The 22,552-nt window shown below is 40.2% G+C and overlaps 1 protein-coding gene across 4 annotated transcripts in view; it reads left to right on the top strand.

Moving 5' to 3' along the window:
- The window catches only part of MLLT10 (MLLT10 histone lysine methyltransferase DOT1L cofactor), a 130,532-nt gene that overhangs the window by 1,439 nt on the left and 106,541 nt on the right, over positions 1 to 22,552 (top strand). For 3 of the 4 annotated variants that reach the window (XM_066316343.1, XM_066316353.1, XM_066316335.1), the window contains exon 2: positions 2,183 to 2,262. In XM_066316343.1, the coding sequence (XP_066172440.1) occupies positions 2,183 to 2,262 (80 nt within the window). Of the gene's footprint in view, positions 1 to 2,182; positions 2,263 to 22,552 lie in introns of those variants that run through there. The other variant, XM_066316374.1, reaches the window with a different exon arrangement.

Here is a 22,552-nt window from a genome sequence, read left to right as displayed (position 1 = left end):
TTGTGGCTACTTACAGGTGGTGGACAAATTGGAGGAGACAGAAAATCCTAAATCCAATTCATTAATCTGAATGCCTAGTGCATGTGAAAATGCTACTAATTTGCCTCATGCTTGGTCTTAAATTGTGTTGAAGGTGATGTAATATAGTAGCTGGTTGTTCCAAGTATATGTTCCCTTCTAAGTTGACAAATAGTGAGAAATAATAATAATTTAAGGAGATATGCAAAGCAATTAAGTTACTTTTGTTAACATTGGGTTGCACACAAAGGGGAGCTGACAGGATCTCTGAAATTAATCTGGTTTTGAATTGGTTTTCTGTCATCTTAACAGCTGAGTAATGTTAACCAGTAGGTTGACTGCTCTTGTGGAATCTTAGGATCATGAAGAACATTAAAATGGAAATACTTCTAGAAGTCACACCTGAAACAGCTATTCCTTATGCATTACCTTGGACGTCTTCCTTTGTATCTAGAGCCTTGCTGATATTTTCAGTGAATTGGATGATAGCAGCAGTTGGAGCTGAAATAGCAGGAAGAAAAGTCAGTTATAGAAAGTATTCTTAGTATAAAAAGGCACTTCAGCAGGCATAAGAGACCAAACTTTTTATTTTTTAAAGTCATATCTAAGCCTGAATTGGAATCTGTCGGGAAGTGTGCAAAGTACTGCTTGGTCTAAATGCAGAAGCTGTTCTAGAGCTCTTAAGAAGAATTCCATGTTTTGATTTACTGTACCATTGGTGCTTTATATTTTGGATTTGATGTCGTGGAATGAAGGTGGTAGAAGAGGTGTGTCCACTCTTTTTGTGGCCTTTCTGTAGTAAATGTAGTAGTCCTCATGGTCAAAGCTGATGGTCTGTATTTGAAGTACAAACAGCAGTGTTATCCATAAAGCTTTATTAACTGCATTGGTTTTGCTATTATAATTATTCTTAGCTCAGAGGAAACTTCTTTTCCATTGTTCCGTCACTGGCAAGTTGTGAAGGACAAGATCTCTTCATGTGTGTAAAGGAGCTTTGTATAGTAGTGGAAGTACAAACCAAACTCTGTGAACAGTATCACGGTATATCAGAGCACAAACCTGTGATGGGCTTTTCTAGGCTCTAGCTATGCTCTGTTACCCTGGCAGATGTAGAAATACTTCACTTCAACTTTGGTCTTTGCCCAGCTCGTGTTGCCTTTGGATCTACTTGCCAGCCCTGTCTCTCAGTTGCACTTTTTATTTGTTTCCTACTCTGCACTGTCAGTTGCTAACCTAAATGTATGATTGCACATTTAAAATCTCCCTTTTAATATTTAAAGAGAAATTCAGATTCCCCCCCCCCATCTGTGGTTAATATAGATGCAATGGGAACAAGATTTTTTTTTTTTTTTATGATGTTAAAGAATTTTATTGCACAGTCGAAAGGGCTTATCAGAATAGTTTGACCTGTAGGTACTTGGATAAAGTATTTGAAAATTTGACAACTGGTCTTAATACGACTACATGTATGTGTATAATAAGAAATGATTTCATTGACTTTCCTTCATGGAAATGAATGTGTATTAGCCAGATGTTTTTATATTACTATTGCATTACTATTTTTCATCTCCAAGCTACCACAAAATCAATATATTTGTATGGTATAACTACAAGTTACTAATTTAATCTCAGCTTTCTTCTTAACTTTAAATTAATCATACTTTTTTTCTACTTACATGCTTAGACCTGATTTTTGTATTTAAGTAACACGCGATTGTTGAGACTTGAGCCTGACTTACCTTTAATATTTAATATTTTTATTAACTCAGGTTTGTTAGTTACTTTTAGTTTTCTCTTAAAAGAGACCTCCTAATAACAAGCATCCATCATTTATAGTGAAGCATCTCACCTGTTTTGCAGGTAAATAAATAGCAAAACAGGTCACATATGAAACATTGCTGCTTTTGAATGGTTATGTTACTTTTCAAGTCATGTGTTCTTTTTTCATTCAACAAATTCTGCATAGTTTTTAAAATCTAAGCTTGTACTTAATTTCTTGTACTTCCTGTGATAGGAGTTCATGTGCAATGTATAGATGTCAGTTTGGCTTTCCTGAAAATTAAAATTATGTGGGATCAGCTAATAGTAAATTTCTTTTAGAATGTATTATTAGAATTGTAGTGCTGTTCATGTTTGCTGAAATGTTTTGTCTTGTTCAAAACAGCTTGCTATGGAATTGTTCAAGTACCCACTGGACCATGGTTTTGCAGAAAGTGTGAATCTCAGGAAAGAGCAGCCAGAGTGGTATGTGTTTTGTTTATTAAGTAACACTAGTTATGATCCTTGTGTGGATAATATTTACTGAAGTGTTACAGTAATAACAGAAGAGAGCTTTGCTTTCTGTTGTAATTCATCTCAGTGCTGTTCAGAAAGAGTTTATCTTCTTATTTTTTTAAAGTGGAAATAGGTAAATGTCTCTGAAGTATTCTGACAGTGTTAAGGGTGTGGGGGTTTTATTTTTTAGGTGGTGGTCGGGTTTTTTTTAGTTAGTTTATTTATTTTTTTATCTTTTTTATTTTTTTCCATGGTGTTGGTTTTGGTTAGTTTTGTCAGTTTAACACTTACATAGTTAGGTGAAGGAAGTAAATAAAATCTGTGTCTAATTTTCTTTTACAGCAACCTTAGGTTGCCAGCTAAAAGCTTCAGTCTAGGAACACTCCCAATAAGTAGTGTTGTTAATTTCAAAAAACTAATGCTTATTTGGAGTGTGATACTTAAGAATTGAAGAAGTATTTTCTTTCTGTTTTTCTAAGTATTTTATGGTAAATATTGGGGATTCAGACAATGCTTTCCTTTTTTTCACCACAGTTACATGAGGTTTTGTTTTGGTCAGACTTGTAGGTTTGTTAGATGAAACTGGGGGATGTCAGGCATTTTTAGAAAAAGAGAATCCTATTTCTCCCTACTTGGCACTTCTTAGCTTGTCTTCCACCAAAAGATAAACTGAGAAAAGTGAGAGTATTTAGAAAGACTAAGCTGTTCCTTTGCCTCTGAAAAAGGTTTAATTGCAAGAGAAGGTGGTGCAGCATCTTAGAGCAGTGTGTAAACTGTTTCTAACTTTCATATCTAAAAACAAATGAGGAGTCACAGACCAATTTTCAGTTACTGTCAGCGTGTTTATGTGACCTGTTTGCTGTACCTATTTCCTTTTCTAAAATAAAGTGCTATAGAAATGGTAGAGAGACTTACTATTGACTGAGGTTTTGGCACAGGTCTAAAGAATCTCATTCCTCTGTATTTTCCCACTTTTTGCCACTAATGTGGTCAGGATGCCCAGGGTAATCGAGACTTAGTTCTTCCAAAGCAGATCTGTTGGTGGGAGCAAGAAGGGATTGATTTTTGGATACTCTTCAACTATTTGTCAGTAGAAAATCAAAACCCTTTCTAAAGAAAGGCTGCTTCTTTTCCTGGGGGGACTATCAGCTGTGTAAAGTTTTAAGAGCAGCATTTTTTAATGTTGTTGAGTTTGATATGTACAGGTTGATAGCAAAGTTAAAAACACGGAGGAGAGAGAAAAACAGTGACTACAAGAGGATTTTCCAAGAGTATGATAGGGAATCCTTGTGGTTTGGGATGTAGTTAGTCCTCCTGGCTTCTCATGACACAAGGAGTGAAAGAGAACTGTCCAGAGTTCTATGATAAACAGTGTCTCACTGCCTTATGATAATTTCTTGAGTTTACCAAGAGAATTGCTTTGATAGACTACTTTTCTGTTTGAAGTGAAGAAGGAATAGTGATGACTGATTTCTCTGCCTACTGTATTCTGTTCTTGTTCCCACCAAAGAGTGTCTGTTTAGTTCAACAGGTTGATTATTGATTTTGTTTTGAAAAAAGAAATTCCATTTGTAATTGAGTAGGTTTAAGTGGTTCTCAGGTGAAACTGATGGCATGTGAGGTATAACAGCTGAAGATTTAACAACTATTTGTATGGTAGTGAGTTAGAAACGTGGTGGCTGTATCTGAGGTGTCTTGGAGCAGCTCTTGGCAATCATAAACTGAACTCAGACCCTGACCTCAGTATGGAAACCAGAGCTTTACAGTAAGCAGTTTACAAGTCCCAGAAGTTTTAACACACTTTCCTACAAAAGCAAACATCCTTATCATCACTGTATGAGACTTGAAGCTAAGTTTTTCTCTTGGCCTTTTTACCTGTAAACAGAACCAGAATTAAATTAACCATATTACATTGACTATGCTTCTGCTTACTTACTTTTAATCTTTAAAACGACACATCAGTTATTGTCCTCAAGGCGTATTTTTCCATGCTGATGCTGTGTTGGGTGTTTTTGAGGTGTGTTTCTTGTTTTTCTTTGTTTTTCAAGCTTCAGTTGCTGGGCAAATAAATCCATTCTGATAAGCAACTGCAGTTAATTGCTCACACTGAAGTTAGTCTTGCTTTAACAATGGAAAGAAATGGACTAGTTCTGGAGCACATAATGCAAGTTGGTAGGTCACCAGAGACATTCACTTAGCAGCAGACTAGGACAGGTGCTTTCCTTGTGCTATCAAGTGTTATGGTATATACTGTGTTCCCTTTCTGTTGTGCTGCCTCTAGGCTGGTGCATGCTGGGTGGGAGCCAGGGTGGTGGCTGGTTGACTTCTGTGTTTTGTTGGTGAGCTTGGAGCCTCTTGGCTGCTGAATGGTCAGTTACAAGGTGGTGGAAAGCACTCCTCTGTGCTGGACAAGCCATACTGAGTTCTGGTTCCAGCAGGGTCATGTTTCTCTCTCTGTGTGAGAAAAAGTGTGACTTTTCATAAACCTGAACTGTTTGGGTAATCGAGGATATATTGAGGTGGCTGGTAACTGTTTGACTTTTTTTTTTCAATCATGCTTATGTAGTGCATAATCAAAAGTTGTAATCCCGGTACATGCTTTTTACATCATTGTGTAAGTTTTTAACTATTGCTTGAAAAAAAAACTTAATTTTGTCTAAATCAGCTGATTGATCTTAGCTGACCTATGGTGAACTTGAAATTCAAGTATCTTCAAGATTGGTGGTGACTGCTCCCAGCTTTGCCTGTATCAGCATCAGCTGTTAATACCCTGCCTGTTGGGTCCTTTTGCTGTCTTCAGATGTACCTGAACTTCTGAGTCACAAAGCAGGACAAATACATGTTGATGTAGAAAAAGTTCATTTTGAGGTCTGTGTGAGGTTGAATATATATGGACTACTACATAAGGGACTTTGGATCCTGGCTTGAGAAATTGGATGGTGCATGTATGTTGTCCAAGGGCTGATAGTTCTGGTACCCAAAGAAAGACTGGAGAGCTAAGCTTAGGATTTGTAGCACAACTGTTGTTCATGAAGACTTTTTCCCCCATAATGCTGTTATGTGTCAAACATCTTCTTTGATGATCTTATGTTAAGAATAATTTAAATATAATATATAGTGGGCTAAAAATAGACAATGTGTTTATGGTTTACTAGAAGCTACCACTCTTCATACTCATCATGAAGGAGCTGCAGTAATCTGCATGATAGAGATACCAGGAGTTCACCATTTGTACAGGTAGCTTGGTCAGACTTTTCAGCTATGTGTAGGTCTTGCTCTTCTGAGTCCAGCTTGATTCAGAGACCAGGAGATCTCTGTACTGAACTTAAGTATTAAGAATTCCGGGAAGTTTTACTACCTCAAAGCATAGCTCAGATGCTAAATGTGAGGTTGGATTGCTTGCATTGCAGGTGAGTCACTGTGCTGTGGATCTTTTTCACTGGAATATGAATATTGTAAGCCTGGCCTTGCATCTGGAAGAACTAGTTTGGACTTGGTGCAAACTACTCTAATACCGTAACAGTGGTGTTTTTTTCGCTTAGCATTTCTATGGAGTTTGTTGTTTGGTTTTTTTTTTTTTTTTTTTTTTTTTTTTTTGGTGGGGTGGCTTAAGTTAAATGCAGTTGTGGTCCAGAACTGAGTCAGCACATCTGTGTGACACTACAGCTTGTTTGCTAAACCACCTGGATTTTAGTCCTGGGAATGTGCTTGAGGGGGCTGTGACTCACTGTAGAGCTAGCCACATAAGACTTGAGATAGGTCCATCTGTATCTCAGCTCAGTCTGGCATAACTGGAGTCTCTGTGCTTGCATGTGTGTTTCTTGGAACTTGGTGTGGAGACAAGAAGACTGTCATTGCAGAGTAAGTTTAGATGACCATGCACTACTCAGTACTTAAGGGTTCAGAGCAGTAGAAGTGCAGCTACACTGTTTACCCCATTCAGGTAACACGCTGTGTGCTCGTAGCAATAGGTTCCTGCTGGTTAGTCTATGAGACCTGAGCTGCACCTGCATCTGCTGAACAGATCATTCAGAGTCTGAACGCTTGAATTTTCATTTTTTAAAAATTGTTAATGTAACAAGAGTTGGAGATCTCTCCAAATTCTCTTTTTTAAAAATGTTTCATCACATTCATCTGCATTTTTTTTTTGTGGAGTTGCTCGTAAGAATTGTTTGATGTATCCATAATGTTACACCTCACCCTCAGCATTTATGTAGTATAAAATAAGCATAGGTGCAGTATTACTTGCCTTTTGTATAAATAGAAAGAGGCAAAGAAGGAGGAACTAGGAATGCAGCCTTTTGGTATGCAGCCAGTTTTGTGATGAGAGCTCTGGCACCTCTGGCTCAACAGGCTGCCTGCAGGGGAGTGGGATCTGGACTTATTAACGCCTGTATCTGTAAACTAGAATGAATATTGATAAACATGGTCACAATACAGGTGAACTGAACTTAATTTTACAGGAAGAAAACTTGCTGGTTATTTTTTTCTTTAATTTGAATACTATCTATCAATAAGGACTAATATGCTTTGCAGTCTCTTTGAAGATATCCCTTGAAATAAATGTTTCATTAATGTGTATCTGTATTTTTCCTTAAAGGACGCTTTATGTAAAAATATTATTATAGCTACTTTAAGAATATTGTAACAAATACTGTTAGAGGAATTGCTTTAGTTTTGAGCACACTACAGAAAAATTGATCTGTGTACTTTGTTATTTGTCTCGCTTTTATGAATGACTGTGCAGTCTAGAAGGCATTGCGTATTAGTTTGTAGCTGGATATCTTGAATAAAAAGTTTGCCTAAGGATACTTAGGAGAACATATTGTAATAGATTTGTGTGAGAAGGTTTTGTTAAAAAAGGGGCTACAGGAGGGATTTCTCTCAGCAGCTGCCAGAAGCATTGCCTGTGTCTGACAGAGCCAGTGCCAGCCTGGCTCCAGGACAGACCTGCTGCTGGCCAAGGCTGAGCCATCATCAGCTGTGGCAGTGCCCCTGAGATAACATATTTGAGACCAGCTAAAAACCGTGCTGAATAGAAACTGCAGCTGGAGAGAGGAGTGAGCATGTGTGAGAGAAACAACTCTGCAGATGACAGCAAGGCTGATGAAGAAGGAGGGGGAGGAGGTGCTCCAGGTGCTGGAGCAGAGATTCCCCTGCAGCTGGTGGTGAAGGCTGTGGGAAGGCAGGCTGTCCCCCTGCAGTCCATGGGAGCCAAGCTGGGAGCAGAAAGCCACGTGCAGCCTGTGGAGGGGCCCATGCTGGAGCAGGTAGATGTGCCTGAAGAAGGCTGTGAGGCCGTGGGAAGCCCGCGCTAGGGCAGGCTCCTGGCAGGACTTGTGTGGAGAGAGGCCCACGCTGGAGCAGGTTTGCTGGCAGGGCTTGGGACCTATGGGGATTCCATACTGGAGCAGTCTTCCTCTGGGACTGCTCCCCACAGGAGGGGAGGCATGCTGGAGCAGTTTGTGAAGAACTGGAGCCTGTGAGAAAGACTTAGGCTGGAGAAGTTGGTAGAGGACTGTCTCCTGTGGGAGGGACTCCATGCTGGAGCAGGGGAAGAGTGTGAGGATTTCTCCCCCTGAGAAAGAAGAGGAAACAGCATGTGATGAACTTGTCACAGCCCCCATTCTCCTCTGCTGTTGGGTGAGAGAAGGTAGTGGAAATGGGGAGTGAAGTTGAGCCTGGGAAGAATTGAGGGATGGCAGAAGGTATTTTAAGATTCAGTTTTTATTTTCTCACTGTCCTACTCTGACTTGCTTGGTAATAAATTAATTTTTCCCCAAATGAATTTGCTTTACTTAGTGGTGGTAACTAGGGAGTGATCTCTCTCTGTCTTTGTGTTGACCTAGGAGCATTTTGTTCAATTTCTGTCCCCTGTCCGGTTGAGGAGGGGTGTGACAGAGAGCCTTGGTGAGTATCCAGCTAGGTTCTACTCACCATGGTGTATCTTGGTGCCACAGATGGGCCATAAGGAAGTCAGGATATGGAAAGTAGTTGAGGAGGTAGCAGGCAAAACTTGGACTGAACAGAATTAGGGAGAAAAGTGAAATGACTGGGGAGACTTTGTGTTGTTCCAGTTGCGGTGAAGATGAAATTTTCTATTTTGAAATACTGTTGATCGAGTGATGTGTGTTACTTGTCCATGACATAGATGGGTGAGTGTTGGTTGCTTTGCATTTCACGATTATGAGAAAATATTTTTCCTCTGCACATTTTGTTAGTGTATGTACTTAGTGAATATAGACCTAAAACCTTACTGTACTGCAACTCAAAAGATGACAGAATTGCTGGGCATTGTTCAAGGTTTGGAGTACAAGAAGGTGCTGCTGAAGTGCGGTATAGTTTCTGTGTACTTCTCTGGTGAATCAGAGTGGAAGTATTAATGCCATTTCTGATTGTGCTTCCTTCATGTGTTTTTTTTCCTCCTTTTGTTTTTATGTGCTGCATTTTTTCCCTGCTTCTGTGTGTCCTTGTTACTTGGTTTGTAAATACACAGATGAGTTCGTAAACTTATCTGAAGCACTTTCCTACAGCAGTGAAAAGGTCTGCTACTTTTCTTTTAAGTTTTGATTAGCTACAGTTTACTGAAATGTACGTGTAATTTGTGCAGTAGTTTAAAATTACATTATACAAATGATAGTTGCATAGTATTCAGGCTTTACAAGAGTGTTACATCACTCAAGTACTACTTGATCGGAAATTCTTTCGCATAGATGTCAATGTAACAGGTACTTCAGTAAATAGTCTAAAGGTTCTTTGGCAAAATTACTAACCAAAGTGAGGCTAGAACAAAACATTTTCCCTTACAGGAATTGCATAATCTTTATGTGGAAATGTTTTATGACTGTTTCATTGTTTTCACTGGCAGAAGTCTCTAAAGTAAGCAAGGAGTTCCTCAACTTATGAGAAGGCTTGCTTAGCATTGATGTTAACATTTTATAGCTAGGAATTTTTAGGATAAAGCTGTGGTGTGTTGCAGAAGAACATTGAAATGAACCATTGCATACTGTATTTTCTTTATGTGGATTGAATTGGGTCAGTCGCATACTTTCAGACTGATAAAAAAATTGGATGTTTAGTTGGAAATGCAGCCAAGTGTGACAGGCATTTCTCATAGCCTTCTGATGCTTTATATTGAAGATCAGTGTATGAATCTTAAACTTTATGTATGTTTATAATTCGGATTCTTGCAGTATGTAGCAGGGCTTACTTGTCTTAAGTATATGGTAGGAGATTTATGGTTTTGGACTTCCGAAGTTGGAGTAGCCAGATCATGATAGCCTTGTGTGTCGTTGCTGGGTTACATTGTACTCCACATTATCTCACTTTCACTCACATACACTGAGTGAAAGTATGAGTAAATGTCACCTTGTAGTACTTACTGAGTGGATGGTCTTGGAAGAACGCTCATTTGCATGTTGAGTGCCTCTAATCTTCTTGTCATAGTCTACAAATTCATTATCTATAGTAGATGTTTTTGACAGAGCTAACTGAATCTGCATATATTTTTATCTGATGCTGTGATAAAAAGAACTAGGTCGAGTCTCTTTAATTTATCCAGGTATAAACCCCAAAATGCTTCCGGTAGTTAGTCTGTTTTTCTTCTACCTGTCAACTGTCTGCTTTAAAAAAAAAGTTCTTTCCTTCTCCTGGGACAGATGACTGAATAGAGATGGGGCAGAGATTTGGCAAATTTGTCAGCATCAAGAAATGGTTATTTGAAGATGAAGATGACTTAATTTCTTAAGTTGTCAAGTTGCAGAACATGGCACTTTGGAAGAGAAGTGCTGACAGCATGCATTCGTTTGCTCTATTAGTGATGTCAGCCAGTTGGGGATTCTTGGATGTGGCTGAAGATACTTTGATTCCTGTTGATTCTTCTTTGTGGTTTATGAACACTGGAGTCTGGTGTGAACCATAGTGAAACATTGCACCTTTCATTTGCCTCTTTTTGGATATTTGAGAAATTGTGTAGTTAGCTCCTTGCTGACTTCTGCTTCAAATCCTGGCATGGTTGTAAGCTATCATTATGGAGTCATTCAGAGCAAAATAGTGAAGGTGGGTATTTTGTGAGTTCATAGGGTTTATATAGGGTTTTTAAGGTCTGAAGGTACTGTAGGTTGAGAATGTTGATAAAATATATTGCTGTCTCATTGTAGTTTAGAAACTGATAAATAAGGAAGTGTGGATTTAGTTTTGTAGATAGAAGTCTTTGGCTGGGCCACGTGTTTGTAAAGCAACTCATCCTTTTTGCTGTATTTCTGGCAAGTATTACAGAGCATGGATGTTAAAATAGAAAGAAACTCTGAATGGGAATTTTCATAATACCTAATTGATTTTAAAGAAAAAGCACAAAAGAAATGATGAGTAAAATGTCAGAGTAAAAACATTTGGTATGAATAGATAGCCTAAGTTTGGTGTGAATAGAAGTTCAGTAATTTTCAGCAGCTGCTGGAAATGAGTTTTACTGGACTTTCTGGAGGCTCCAAGGGCTGAGATGTTGATCTTCACTGGTTAGCCTTCACACGTTGGCAGTGGTGATCTTGCATCATTGAGGATGGCTTGAGGCAGGGAATAGAAAGATGAGATGTCACTGCATTCTGAGGGCTGGGGGTCAGCTGTTGCCAGCAGATGTAGATGTGGTCAGTCTGGTGCACATCCTGTTGCTGGGTCTGTTTCTGTGCTAACTGCCTGTAAATTCACATCTATTGACAGAATTTATGCGAAGATCTGAATTTCCAGATAAAAATGTCTTGGCAGCAGTGTACTGGTTTGAACTGCTCTGCAAATTGTCTGCAGGTTTTTCTTTTGTTGTCTACTCTTGCAAAAACTCAGCCTTTGTAGGCTCTAAGGTACTTGCTTTTTCTGTAGATAACCTCTGTTTAGATGAATTTGAGTTAGATTTTCTATTAACTATAATCTACTTGTCTGTGGTTCTTAATTTCAATTAGCACACTTACGCTGAAATGTCTCTAGAATATGGTGTCTCTCAGTAGACAGAGCTGTATTTATATTTGTTGTTCAGTACCATATTTTTCTGAACCTGACACAAATTAATCACTAAAATTACCCTGAATTTTTCCAGGTTTATTAGGGGAAAAGAGAATTTTTCCTATCTTCGGTATTTTCATTCCAATGTACATATGTTTGTTTGTTATTGTGGTGGTTTTTTTTTTTTTTTTTTTTTTTTTTTTTTTTTTTTTTTTAATTGAAGAAAAAGCACTAGGGTAAGAGGAATGTGGAAAGTATAAAAGGAAATTAGAAAAGATATGATTCTTTACTGTGGAGAAAATGAAATACTAATTTCAGATCCATTAGGGGAGAAGGAAAATAAATAGTGAGAATGTTTTGAGCTTAGAAGATAATTTTTCATTGGAAGAAGTAAGTAAACTTTGAATACTTATGTATAGGTTGGATGATGTATGTACAGCTTTAGCATTACTAAAAGTCTGGATGTGATTTTTAATAAACTTTGTGTTCAGAGCAGTTTTCTAAATAGTCATTTTTTCTCAGAATATTTATGATGTTGACAGCAATAGATATGTGTCTGCCAGCATTAAATTGTTTTGCTTTAACTAAAATAACTGCCCATATCAAGATCTTTGCCCTTTGAAACCAGTTTTTAAATCCATATTAAGATATTATTAGGATACTATTATTATTATTATTATTATTATTATTATTAAGGTATTATTTGAAGTAGTAGTATTTAAGACTAGCATATTTGAACTCTGTAGGCTTGGGAAAGATCATCTTAGATATAATAAAGAATATTATAGGTGACTTCACAGGTGATTTTTTTTCTGGTAACACCCACAGGTGAGAGAAAATGTTATGGAATACTGGTGGAGGCAGGTGAAGCTGTACCACAGAACTTGGGATATGAGTATCTGGACACGGCCAGTTGTGCTGCAAGCTTCTGCAGCTGCTGATGAGTGGGAGTCAGGGCTGCTAAGAGCATCATGGGCTATCAGTTGGAAAGCCATTGATTAGAAACTAGCCCTCTGATCAGCTGCTTTGCTTACCTTTGTAAATCTGTCCACGTGCATTGGGAAAAAAGGGCTACAGGAGGGATTTCTCTCAGCAGCTGCCAGAAGCATCGCCTGTGTCTGACAGAGCCAGTGCCAGCCTGGCTCCAGGACAGACCTGCTGCTGGCCAAGGCTGAGCCATCATCAGCTGTGGCAGTGCCCCTGAGATAACATATTTGAGACCAGCTAAAAACCGTGCTGAATAGAAACTGCAGCTGGAGAGAGGAGTGAGCATGTGTGAGAGAAACAACTCTGCAGATGACAGCAAGGCTGATGAAGAAGGAGGGGGAGGAGGTGCTCCAGGTGCTGGAGCAGAGATTCCCCTGCAGCTGGTGGTGAAGGCTGTGGGAAGGCAGGCTGTCCCCCTGCAGTCCATGGGAGCCAAGCTGGGAGCAGAAAGCCACGTGCAGCCTGTGGAGGGGCCCATGCTGGAGCAGGTAGATGTGCCTGAAGAAGGCTGTGAGGCCGTGGGAAGCCCGCGCTAGGGCAGGCTCCTGGCAGGACTTGTGTGGAGAGAGGCCCACGCTGGAGCAGGTTTGCTGGCAGGGCTTGGGACCTATGGGGATTCCATACTGGAGCAGTCTTCCTCTGGGACTGCTCCCCACAGGAGGGGAGGCATGCTGGAGCAGTTTGTGAAGAACTGGAGCCTGTGAGAAAGACTTAGGCTGGAGAAGTTGGTAGAGGACTGTCTCCTGTGGGAGGGACTCCATGCTGGAGCAGGGGAAGAGTGTGAGGATTTCTCCCCCTGAGAAAGAAGAGGAAACAGCATGTGATGAACTTGTCACAGCCCCCATTCTCCTCTGCTGTTGGGTGAGAGAAGGTAGTGGAAATGGGGAGTGAAGTTGAGCCTGGGAAGAATTGAGGGATGGCAGAAGGTATTTTAAGATTCAGTTTTTATTTTCTCACTGTCCTACTCTGACTTGCTTGGTAATAAATTAATTTTTCCCCAAATGAATTTGCTTTACTTAGTGGTGGTAACTAGGGAGTGATCTCTCTCTGTCTTTGTGTTGACCTAGGAGCATTTTGTTCAATTTCTGTCCCCTGTCCGGTTGAGGAGGGGTGTGACAGAGAGCCTTGGTGAGTATCCAGCTAGGTTCTACTCACCATGGTGTATCTTGGTGCCACAGATGGGCCATAAGGAAGTCAGGATATGGAAAGTAGTTGAGGAGGTAGCAGGCAAAACTTGGACTGAACAGAATTAGGGAGAAAAGTGAAATGACTGGGGAGACTTTGTGTTGTTCCAGTTGCGGTGAAGATGAAATTTTCTATTTTGAAATACTGTTGATCGAGTGATGTGTGTTACTTGTCCATGACATAGATGGGTGAGTGTTGGTTGCTTTGCATTTCACGATTATGAGAAAATATTTTTCCTCTGCACATTTTGTTAGTGTATGTACTTAGTGAATATAGACCTAAAACCTTACTGTACTGCAACTCAAAAGATGACAGAATTGCTGGGCATTGTTCAAGGTTTGGAGTACAAGAAGGTGCTGCTGAAGTGCGGTATAGTTTCTGTGTACTTCTCTGGTGAATCAGAGTGGAAGTATTAATGCCATTTCTGATTGTGCTTCCTTCATGTGTTTTTTTTCCTCCTTTTGTTTTTATGTGCTGCATTTTTTCCCTGCTTCTGTGTGTCCTTGTTACTTGGTTTGTAAATACACAGATGAGTTCGTAAACTTATCTGAAGCACTTTCCTACAGCAGTGAAAAGGTCTGCTACTTTTCTTTTAAGTTTTGATTAGCTACAGTTTACTGAAATGTACGTGTAATTTGTGCAGTAGTTTAAAATTACATTATACAAATGATAGTTGCATAGTATTCAGGCTTTACAAGAGTGTTACATCACTCAAGTACTACTTGATCGGAAATTCTTTCGCATAGATGTCAATGTAACAGGTACTTCAGTAAATAGTCTAAAGGTTCTTTGGCAAAATTACTAACCAAAGTGAGGCTAGAACAAAACATTTTCCCTTACAGGAATTGCATAATCTTTATGTGGAAATGTTTTATGACTGTTTCATTGTTTTCACTGGCAGAAGTCTCTAAAGTAAGCAAGGAGTTCCTCAACTTATGAGAAGGCTTGCTTAGCATTGATGTTAACATTTTATAGCTAGGAATTTTAGGATAAAGCTGTGGTGTGTTGCAGAAGAACATTGAAATGAACCATTGCATACTGTATTTTCTTTATGTGGATTGAATTGGGTCAGTCGCATACTTTCAGACTGATAAAAAATTGGATGTTTAGTTGGAAATGCAGCCAAGTGTGACAGGCATTTCTCATAGCCTTCTGATGCTTTATATTGAAGATCAGTGTATGAATCTTAAACTTTATGTATGTTTATAATTCGGATTCTTGCAGTATGTAGCAGGGCTTACTTGTCTTAAGTATATGGTAGGAGATTTATGGTTTTGGACTTCCGAAGTTGGAGTAGCCAGATCATGATAGCCTTGTGTGTCGTTGCTGGGTTACATTGTACTCCACATTATCTCACTTTCACTCACATACACTGAGTGAAAGTATGAGTAAATGTCACCTTGTAGTACTTACTGAGTGGATGGTCTTGGAAGAACGCTCATTTGCATGTTGAGTGCCTCTAATCTTCTTGTCATAGTCTACAAATTCATTATCTATAGTAGATGTTTTTGACAGAGCTAACTGAATCTGCATATATTTTTATCTGATGCTGTGATAAAAAGAACTAGGTCGAGTCTCTTTAATTTATCCAGGTATAAACCCCAAAATGCTTCCGGTAGTTAGTCTGTTTTTCTTCTACCTGTCAACTGTCTGCTTTAAAAAAAAAGTTCTTTCCTTCTCCTGGGACAGATGACTGAATAGAGATGGGGCAGAGATTTGGCAAATTTGTCAGCATCAAGAAATGGTTATTTGAAGATGAAGATGACTTAATTTCTTAAGTTGTCAAGTTGCAGAACATGGCACTTTGGAAGAGAAGTGCTGACAGCATGCATTCGTTTGCTCTATTAGTGATGTCAGCCAGTTGGGGATTCTTGGATGTGGCTGAAGATACTTTGATTCCTGTTGATTCTTCTTTGTGGTTTATGAACACTGGAGTCTGGTGTGAACCATAGTGAAACATTGCACCTTTCATTTGCCTCTTTTTGGATATTTGAGAAATTGTGTAGTTAGCTCCTTGCTGACTTCTGCTTCAAATCCTGGCATGGTTGTAAGCTATCATTATGGAGTCATTCAGAGCAAAATAGTGAAGGTGGGTATTTTGTGAGTTCATAGGGTTTATATAGGGTTTTAAGGTCTGAAGGTACTGTAGGTTGAGAATGTTGATAAAATATATTGCTGTCTCATTGTAGTTTAGAAACTGATAAATAAGGAAGTGTGGATTTAGTTTTGTAGATAGAAGTCTTTGGCTGGGCCACGTGTTTGTAAAGCAACTCATCCTTTTTGCTGTATTTCTGGCAAGTATTACAGAGCATGGATGTTAAAATAGAAAGAAACTCTGAATGGGAATTTTCATAATACCTAATTGATTTTAAAGAAAAAGCACAAAAGAAATGATGAGTAAAATGTCAGAGTAAAAACATTTGGTATGAATAGATAGCCTAAGTTTGGTGTGAATAGAAGTTCAGTAATTTTCAGCAGCTGCTGGAAATGAGTTTTACTGGACTTTCTGGAGGCTCCAAGGGCTGAGATGTTGATCTTCACTGGTTAGCCTTCACACGTTGGCAGTGGTGATCTTGCATCATTGAGGATGGCTTGAGGCAGGGAATAGAAAGATGAGATGTCACTGCATTCTGAGGGCTGGGGGTCAGCTGTTGCCAGCAGATGTAGATGTGGTCAGTCTGGTGCACATCCTGTTGCTGGGTCTGTTTCTGTGCTAACTGCCTGTAAATTCACATCTATTGACAGAATTTATGCGAAGATCTGAATTTCCAGATAAAAATGTCTTGGCAGCAGTGTACTGGTTTGAACTGCTCTGCAAATTGTCTGCAGGTTTTTCTTTTTGTTGTCTACTCTTGCAAAAACTCAGCCTTTGTAGGCTCTAAGGTACTTGCTTTTTCTGTAGATAACCTCTGTTTAGATGAATTTGAGTTAGATTTTCTATTAACTATAATCTACTTGTCTGTGGTTCTTAATTTCAATTAGCACACTTACGCTGAAATGTCTCTAGAATATGGTGTCTCTCAGTAGACAGAGCTGTATTTATATTTGTTGTTCAGTACCATATTTTTCTGAACCTGACACAAATTAATCACTAAAATTACCCTGAATTTTTCCAGGTTTATTAGGGGGAAAAGAGAATTTTTCCTATCTTCGGTATTTTCATTCCAATGTACATATGTTTGTTTGTTATTGTGGTGGTTTTTTTTTTTTTTTTTTTTTTTTTTTTTTTTTTTTTTTTTTTAATTGAAGAAAAAGCACTAGGGTAAGAGGAATGTGGAAAGTATAAAAGGAAATTAGAAAAGATATGATTCTTTACTGTGGAGAAAATGAAATACTAATTTCAGATCCATTAGGGGAGAAGGAAAATAAATAGTGAGAATGTTTTGAGCTTAGAAGATAATTTTTCATTGGAAGAAGTAAGTAAACTTTGAATACTTATGTATAGGTTGGATGATGTATGTACAGCTTTAGCATTACTAAAAGTCTGGATGTGATTTTTAATAAACTTTGTGTTCAGAGCAGTTTTCTAAATAGTCATTTTTTCTCAGAATATTTATGATGTTGACAGCAATAGATATGTGTCTGCCAGCATTAAATTGTTTTGCTTTAACTAAAATAACTGCCCATATCAAGATCTTTGCCCTTTGAAACCAGTTTTTAAATCCATATTAAGATATTATTAGGATACTATTATTATTATTATTATTATTATTATTATTAAGGTATTATTTGAAGTAGTAGTATTTAAGACTAGCATATTTGAACTCTGTAGGCTTGGGAAAGATCATCTTAGATATAATAAAGAATATTATAGGTGACTTCACAGGTGATTTTTTTTCTGGTAACACCCACAGGTGAGAGAAAATGTTATGGAATACTGGTGGAGGCAGGTGAAGCTGTACCACAGAACTTGGGATATGAGTATCTGGACACGGCCAGTTGTGCTGCAAGCTTCTGCAGCTGCTGATGAGTGGGAGTCAGGGCTGCTAAGAGCATCATGGGCTATCAGTTGGAAAGCCATTGATTAGAAACTAGCCCTCTGATCAGCTGCTTTGCTTACCTTTGTAAATCTGTCCACGTGCATTGGGAAAAAAGGGCTACAGGAGGGATTTCTCTCAGCAGCTGCCAGAAGCATCGCCTGTGTCTGACAGAGCCAGTGCCAGCCTGGCTCCAGGACAGACCTGCTGCTGGCCAAGGCTGAGCCATCATCAGCTGTGGCAGTGCCCCTGAGATAACATATTTGAGACCAGCTAAAAACCGTGCTGAATAGAAACTGCAGCTGGAGAGAGGAGTGAGCATGTGTGAGAGAAACAACTCTGCAGATGACAGCAAGGCTGATGAAGAAGGAGGGGGAGGAGGTGCTCCAGGTGCTGGAGCAGAGATTCCCCTGCAGCTGGTGGTGAAGGCTGTGGGAAGGCAGGCTGTCCCCCTGCAGTCCATGGGAGCCAAGCTGGGAGCAGAAAGCCACGTGCAGCCTGTGGAGGGGCCCATGCTGGAGCAGGTAGATGTGCCTGAAGAAGGCTGTGAGGCCGTGGGAAGCCCGCGCTAGGGCAGGCTCCTGGCAGGACTTGTGTGGAGAGAGGCCCACGCTGGAGCAGGTTTGCTGGCAGGGCTTGGGACCTATGGGGATTCCATACTGGAGCAGTCTTCCTCTGGGACTGCTCGCCACAGGAGGGGAGGCATGCTGGAGCAGTTTAGTTAGTTAGTGCATTTTGATATGCACAGAAAAACCCAGCAGTATGGCATGCTGTAAAATAGTTAGATGTATTTGAAAGCAAATTCAGAAGTAAAGCAATAAAAGGCTTGGCTATTGACTCTTTCCTCCTAGGTTAATTCTAAAAAAAAAAAAAAAAGAATTTGAAGGATTTATAGAATCATATTATGGTTAAGCTTGGGAGAAAACTCCGTCGAATCCAGCTGTTAACTCAGCACGACAGTATTTACCACTAAACTGTGTTTTTAAGTGCCACATCCACATGCCCTTTGAACACTTCAGCGATGGTGATTTTGCCACTTCCCTGGGCAGCCTGTTCTAATCAGCCTGATCACCCTTTCAGTGAAGAATTTTTTCCTAATACCTGATCTAAGCCTCCTCTGCTGCAACTTGAGGTCATTTCCTCTTTTCCTGTCACTTGTTACCTGAGGGACAAGACTGACCCTTGCTACACTCTTTTTCAGAGAGAACAGAGATGTGGAGTTTTAGATGAGCTATTCCCTGAGCCTCTTTCAGGCTAAACATCCCCAGCTCCCTCAGCTGCTCCTCATCAGACTTGTGCTCCAGACCCTTCCCCAGCTCCATTGCCCTTCTCTGGACTCTCTCCAGCACCACAATGTCCTCCCTGAACTGAGGGGCCCAGAACTGAACTCAGGATTTGAGGTGTGGCCTCAGCAGTGCCCAGTGCAGGGGATGGTCACTGCCCTGCTCCTGCTGGCCACTCTGTTGCTGATCCAGGCCAGGATGCCATCGGCCTCTTGGCCACCTGGGCACACCCTGGCTCACGTTCAGCTGCTGTTGTCCAGCACTCCCAGGACCTTTTCCAACTTGCATCTTTCCAGCCACTCTGCCCCAGGCTGTAGCACTGCAGGGGTTGTTGTGACCCAAGGGCAGGAGCAGGCACAGGCACTTGGCCTTGGTGAACCTCAGAGCTCTGGCCTCTCCCCATCAATGCAGCCTGTCCAGATGCCCCTGCAGAGCCTTCCTGCCCTCCAGCACATCAGCACTCCCAGCCACCTCAGTGTGTGTCTGCAGACTGACTGAGGGGGCCCTGGATCCCCTCATGAGGATCATGGATAAAGGTATCAAACACAACTGGTGCCAGCACTGAGCCCTGGGGAACACCACTGGATGTAATTCCATTCCCCAGCACCCTCTGGGCCCGGCCATCCCAAGGGTTTTCTGCCCATCCCACAGAGCACCCAGCCAGGCCATGAGCAGCCAGTTTCTGCAGGAGTTGCTGTGGGAAATGGTGTCAAAGACTCTCCTGATGTCCAGGGAGGCACATCCAGAGCCTTTCAGTCCTCTGCTGAGTGGGTCATCTCACCATAGAAAAGGAGATCAGGTCAGTGAAGCAGGAGCTGCCTTTCACAAACCTGTGCTGGCTGGGGCTGATCCCCTGGTTGTCCTGCACATGCCGTGTGATGGCGCTCAAGGTTATCTGCTTCATGACCTCCCCAGCACTGAGGTGGAACAGGGAATCCTACAATTCTGTGAATCTTCCTTTCAGCCTTTCTTGTAGATAGGCGTCTCACTTGCTAATCTCCAGTCAACTGAGACTTCCCTGGTTAGCCAGGGCTGCTGGTAGATGGTTGAAAGTGAGTTGGCAAGCTTTTCTGCCAGCTCTCTCACTACCCTTGGGTGGATGCCATCCAGCCCCATAGACTTGTGGCATGTCTATGGTGTGGCAGTTTTCCTCCTGGATTATGAAGACATGGCAATGTCACTGAGAATTTTCCTCCTCGATTATGAAGACTCCATTCTATTCTCTGCTTCTGTCTTCCACCTCATGTTCTCCCAAAAATATGATCTAAAATTGCAACAACAAGTGGATTTTACCATTCTTCTGTTTGTTCAGTGATTAGCAGGAGTAGCAGAATAAAATGTCTTGGCTGATAACTTTTAACTCCTGTTGATGAAAACAATTGAAAGAGGTTGAGTGTTGAGGTTCAAGAACCGTTACGCTGATTGTATGTAGTTTGCTGTTTTTGTTATTTGTAACTTCATGGATCACGTACTGCAATCTCATGGAGTTGTTTCTTTCAGTTAAATACTGTTGGGGCTTGGGGTTTAGGTTTTTTTCTCCTGTTGTCAAGCAGTATGAAACAGTAATTCTGTGATCAAAATGTACTTTGGAGAATAAAAACTGTTCTGGAAGTGTGTCATGCTGGGTATATGTACTTTGACAGGGAATTTAAGCTTCTAAATGCAACATTTTGCATATATGGCTGATGCCTGTTGAAAATCTTGAAATACAGGAATGTCAGGGAAATATCAAAACAAAATTGAGCAAGAAATCTGTCTGTATTACTACAAACATAAAATTAGTCTGTTTCAAGTGTATGCTTGCTTGCTTGTTTTCCTGCTTGCTTTCTCTATTATTTAAAATAATATTTTTGGTTGGACTTCCACTCTGATTTGTAGCCAGTGTAGATAATGCCATCTCCCAAATAAGGTAGTTACTTCCCTTGTATCCTTTCCTGACCACCTTTCTGTTCCTGTTATGTATGTTATCTGAAGTTGTTTGTCTAGCCTTATGTAAAGGGGCTCAAACAAGTGATCTGACTGAAAAAAAATTGTTTTTAGGTTGCTGGTTAGGATTTCCATATAGTCAATTGAATGCTTCTCCCAGAAGACAGTAGAAAGGACACAGCAGGGGATGGTCAGTAATCTTCTGGCAGCACAGTGCAATTATGCTACCTTAAAGTGAGCCTGTGGTAAAGTCAGCTGGAACTGCAGCCTGATGTCTTGGCTAACTTTAAGGAACTGTGGTCTGTTTAATCTGCTGTAGATCTTGTGTTATTTAGGTTAACAGGTCACATTGAAAGAAATGTTTTATTGCCTCATTGCAATGCTGGGAATTCAGTCCTGCAGGATTTTACTTGGTTGACAGTCATTATTCAGGTGAGTGGTTCCAATGGCCTAGCTTGGGCCACAGTTCAGTAAATTACTTGCACAAGTATTCTTTGACCTTTGTTTTCTTATAACAAGAGACAGCATATAATGGATTTCTGCAGATGATGCTTCATGAATGTGCTCCAAATTTTCAGAACCCTGAGGGAAGAACAATTTTATATTCCAATTATGATTTTTCTTCTCTCCTGCTTGTATAGTCTTGTCCCTGTCTCTCTTTATCTTACCTACTTACCATGTGCCTTTTGCTTTTTCCCTTCATTTCAACATGAATAAGATACTCTCTCGGATTGAATCAGTTTCTCTATGCTTTTCCAGTTGAAAAATTGGTAGAGCTAGGTTTACCAAGATGACTTGAAAAATTGTATTTGTATAATGTTACCTAATGCTGAGTAAGGTAGCTCTTAGTCCTGGTTAAAAAGCAAAGGCATATTTGTCTAGGATAGAGGAAGAACACTTTATACCACAATGCAGTGGAGCCAAGCTGGACTGTAACAGATTCAGTATGGGAAGCTGGAATTATTTAGCTCCTTATTTTACTTTGGTCTTCCATTCTTGAAACTTTTTTTGAGTGGTATTTTTAATGGACACCTCTGGTTGCTGCATTTTGTTCTTGTGGTGGTGTTGCTTTTTTTTTTTTTTGTGGTGTTTTAAGTTCTTTATTTCTTCCTGTTTAGTTTTACTTTTTTAATAATGTTGAAGGGATAAAAAGTTTATTTCTGCATGGATCTTTCATGCTTCTAATTTTAGTTCTCTGCTGAGTTTTAAATACTGGACTCCTCAGGAGGCAATGGGTTTTTCATCAAACCCAGGCAATCTCAATTTCCCTGAATGCTAAAGGTATAGGATCAGTCTTTGTTTACTTAATTTAGTTGCTGTTTATGTAGCTCAGAAGTGAGTTGTGACAGTCATGCTGTCAGACTTCCAGCTTCACAGCTTTGAGATTGGTTTCACTTTAGTCCTCAACAGGAGACCTCATAGTCCAAAGCCATTCCTGCTGAGAGTTCACTCCATTTCTGCATGGACAGAAGCTAGATCCATGAACTTAGTCTCTTCCACCAAAGAGCTGCGAAAAAACGAGAAAACGAGATGTCCTTGTACTCTGTGTAAGGACAGGAAGGAAGAGGATGGTGTCATTTTCTACAACTTCATTATGTTCCTTCAGCCAGTGTTTGTCTCTTCACTCTTGTCAGATCTAATTCAGCTGCCTATGCCTTCAGCTCCACACGTGCTGCTGCACCTCCCTGTATTAGACTAGTGCCTTTTAGCACAGCAAAGGACGTGGTTATTCTCTAGGGTCACAGTCAGCCTCTGTAGTGTTCACATTTGCACTGTTTAACCTGATGATGTTTATCTGAATTGTTGGTCAGTCATAGCAGCCCTATTTGCTGTCGTATCTTTTAGGTATTGTATTTAGCCCTGCTATCTGCTCCCTCTGCCCTGCACAGCTGGGGGGTGTTTCCCAAACAT

This window comes from Sylvia atricapilla, chromosome 1 (genome assembly GCF_009819655.1).
Source record: "Sylvia atricapilla isolate bSylAtr1 chromosome 1, bSylAtr1.pri, whole genome shotgun sequence".
Taxonomy (NCBI): Eukaryota; Metazoa; Chordata; class Aves; order Passeriformes; family Sylviidae; genus Sylvia; species Sylvia atricapilla.
This window is presented reverse-complemented; position numbering and strand designations above follow the sequence as displayed.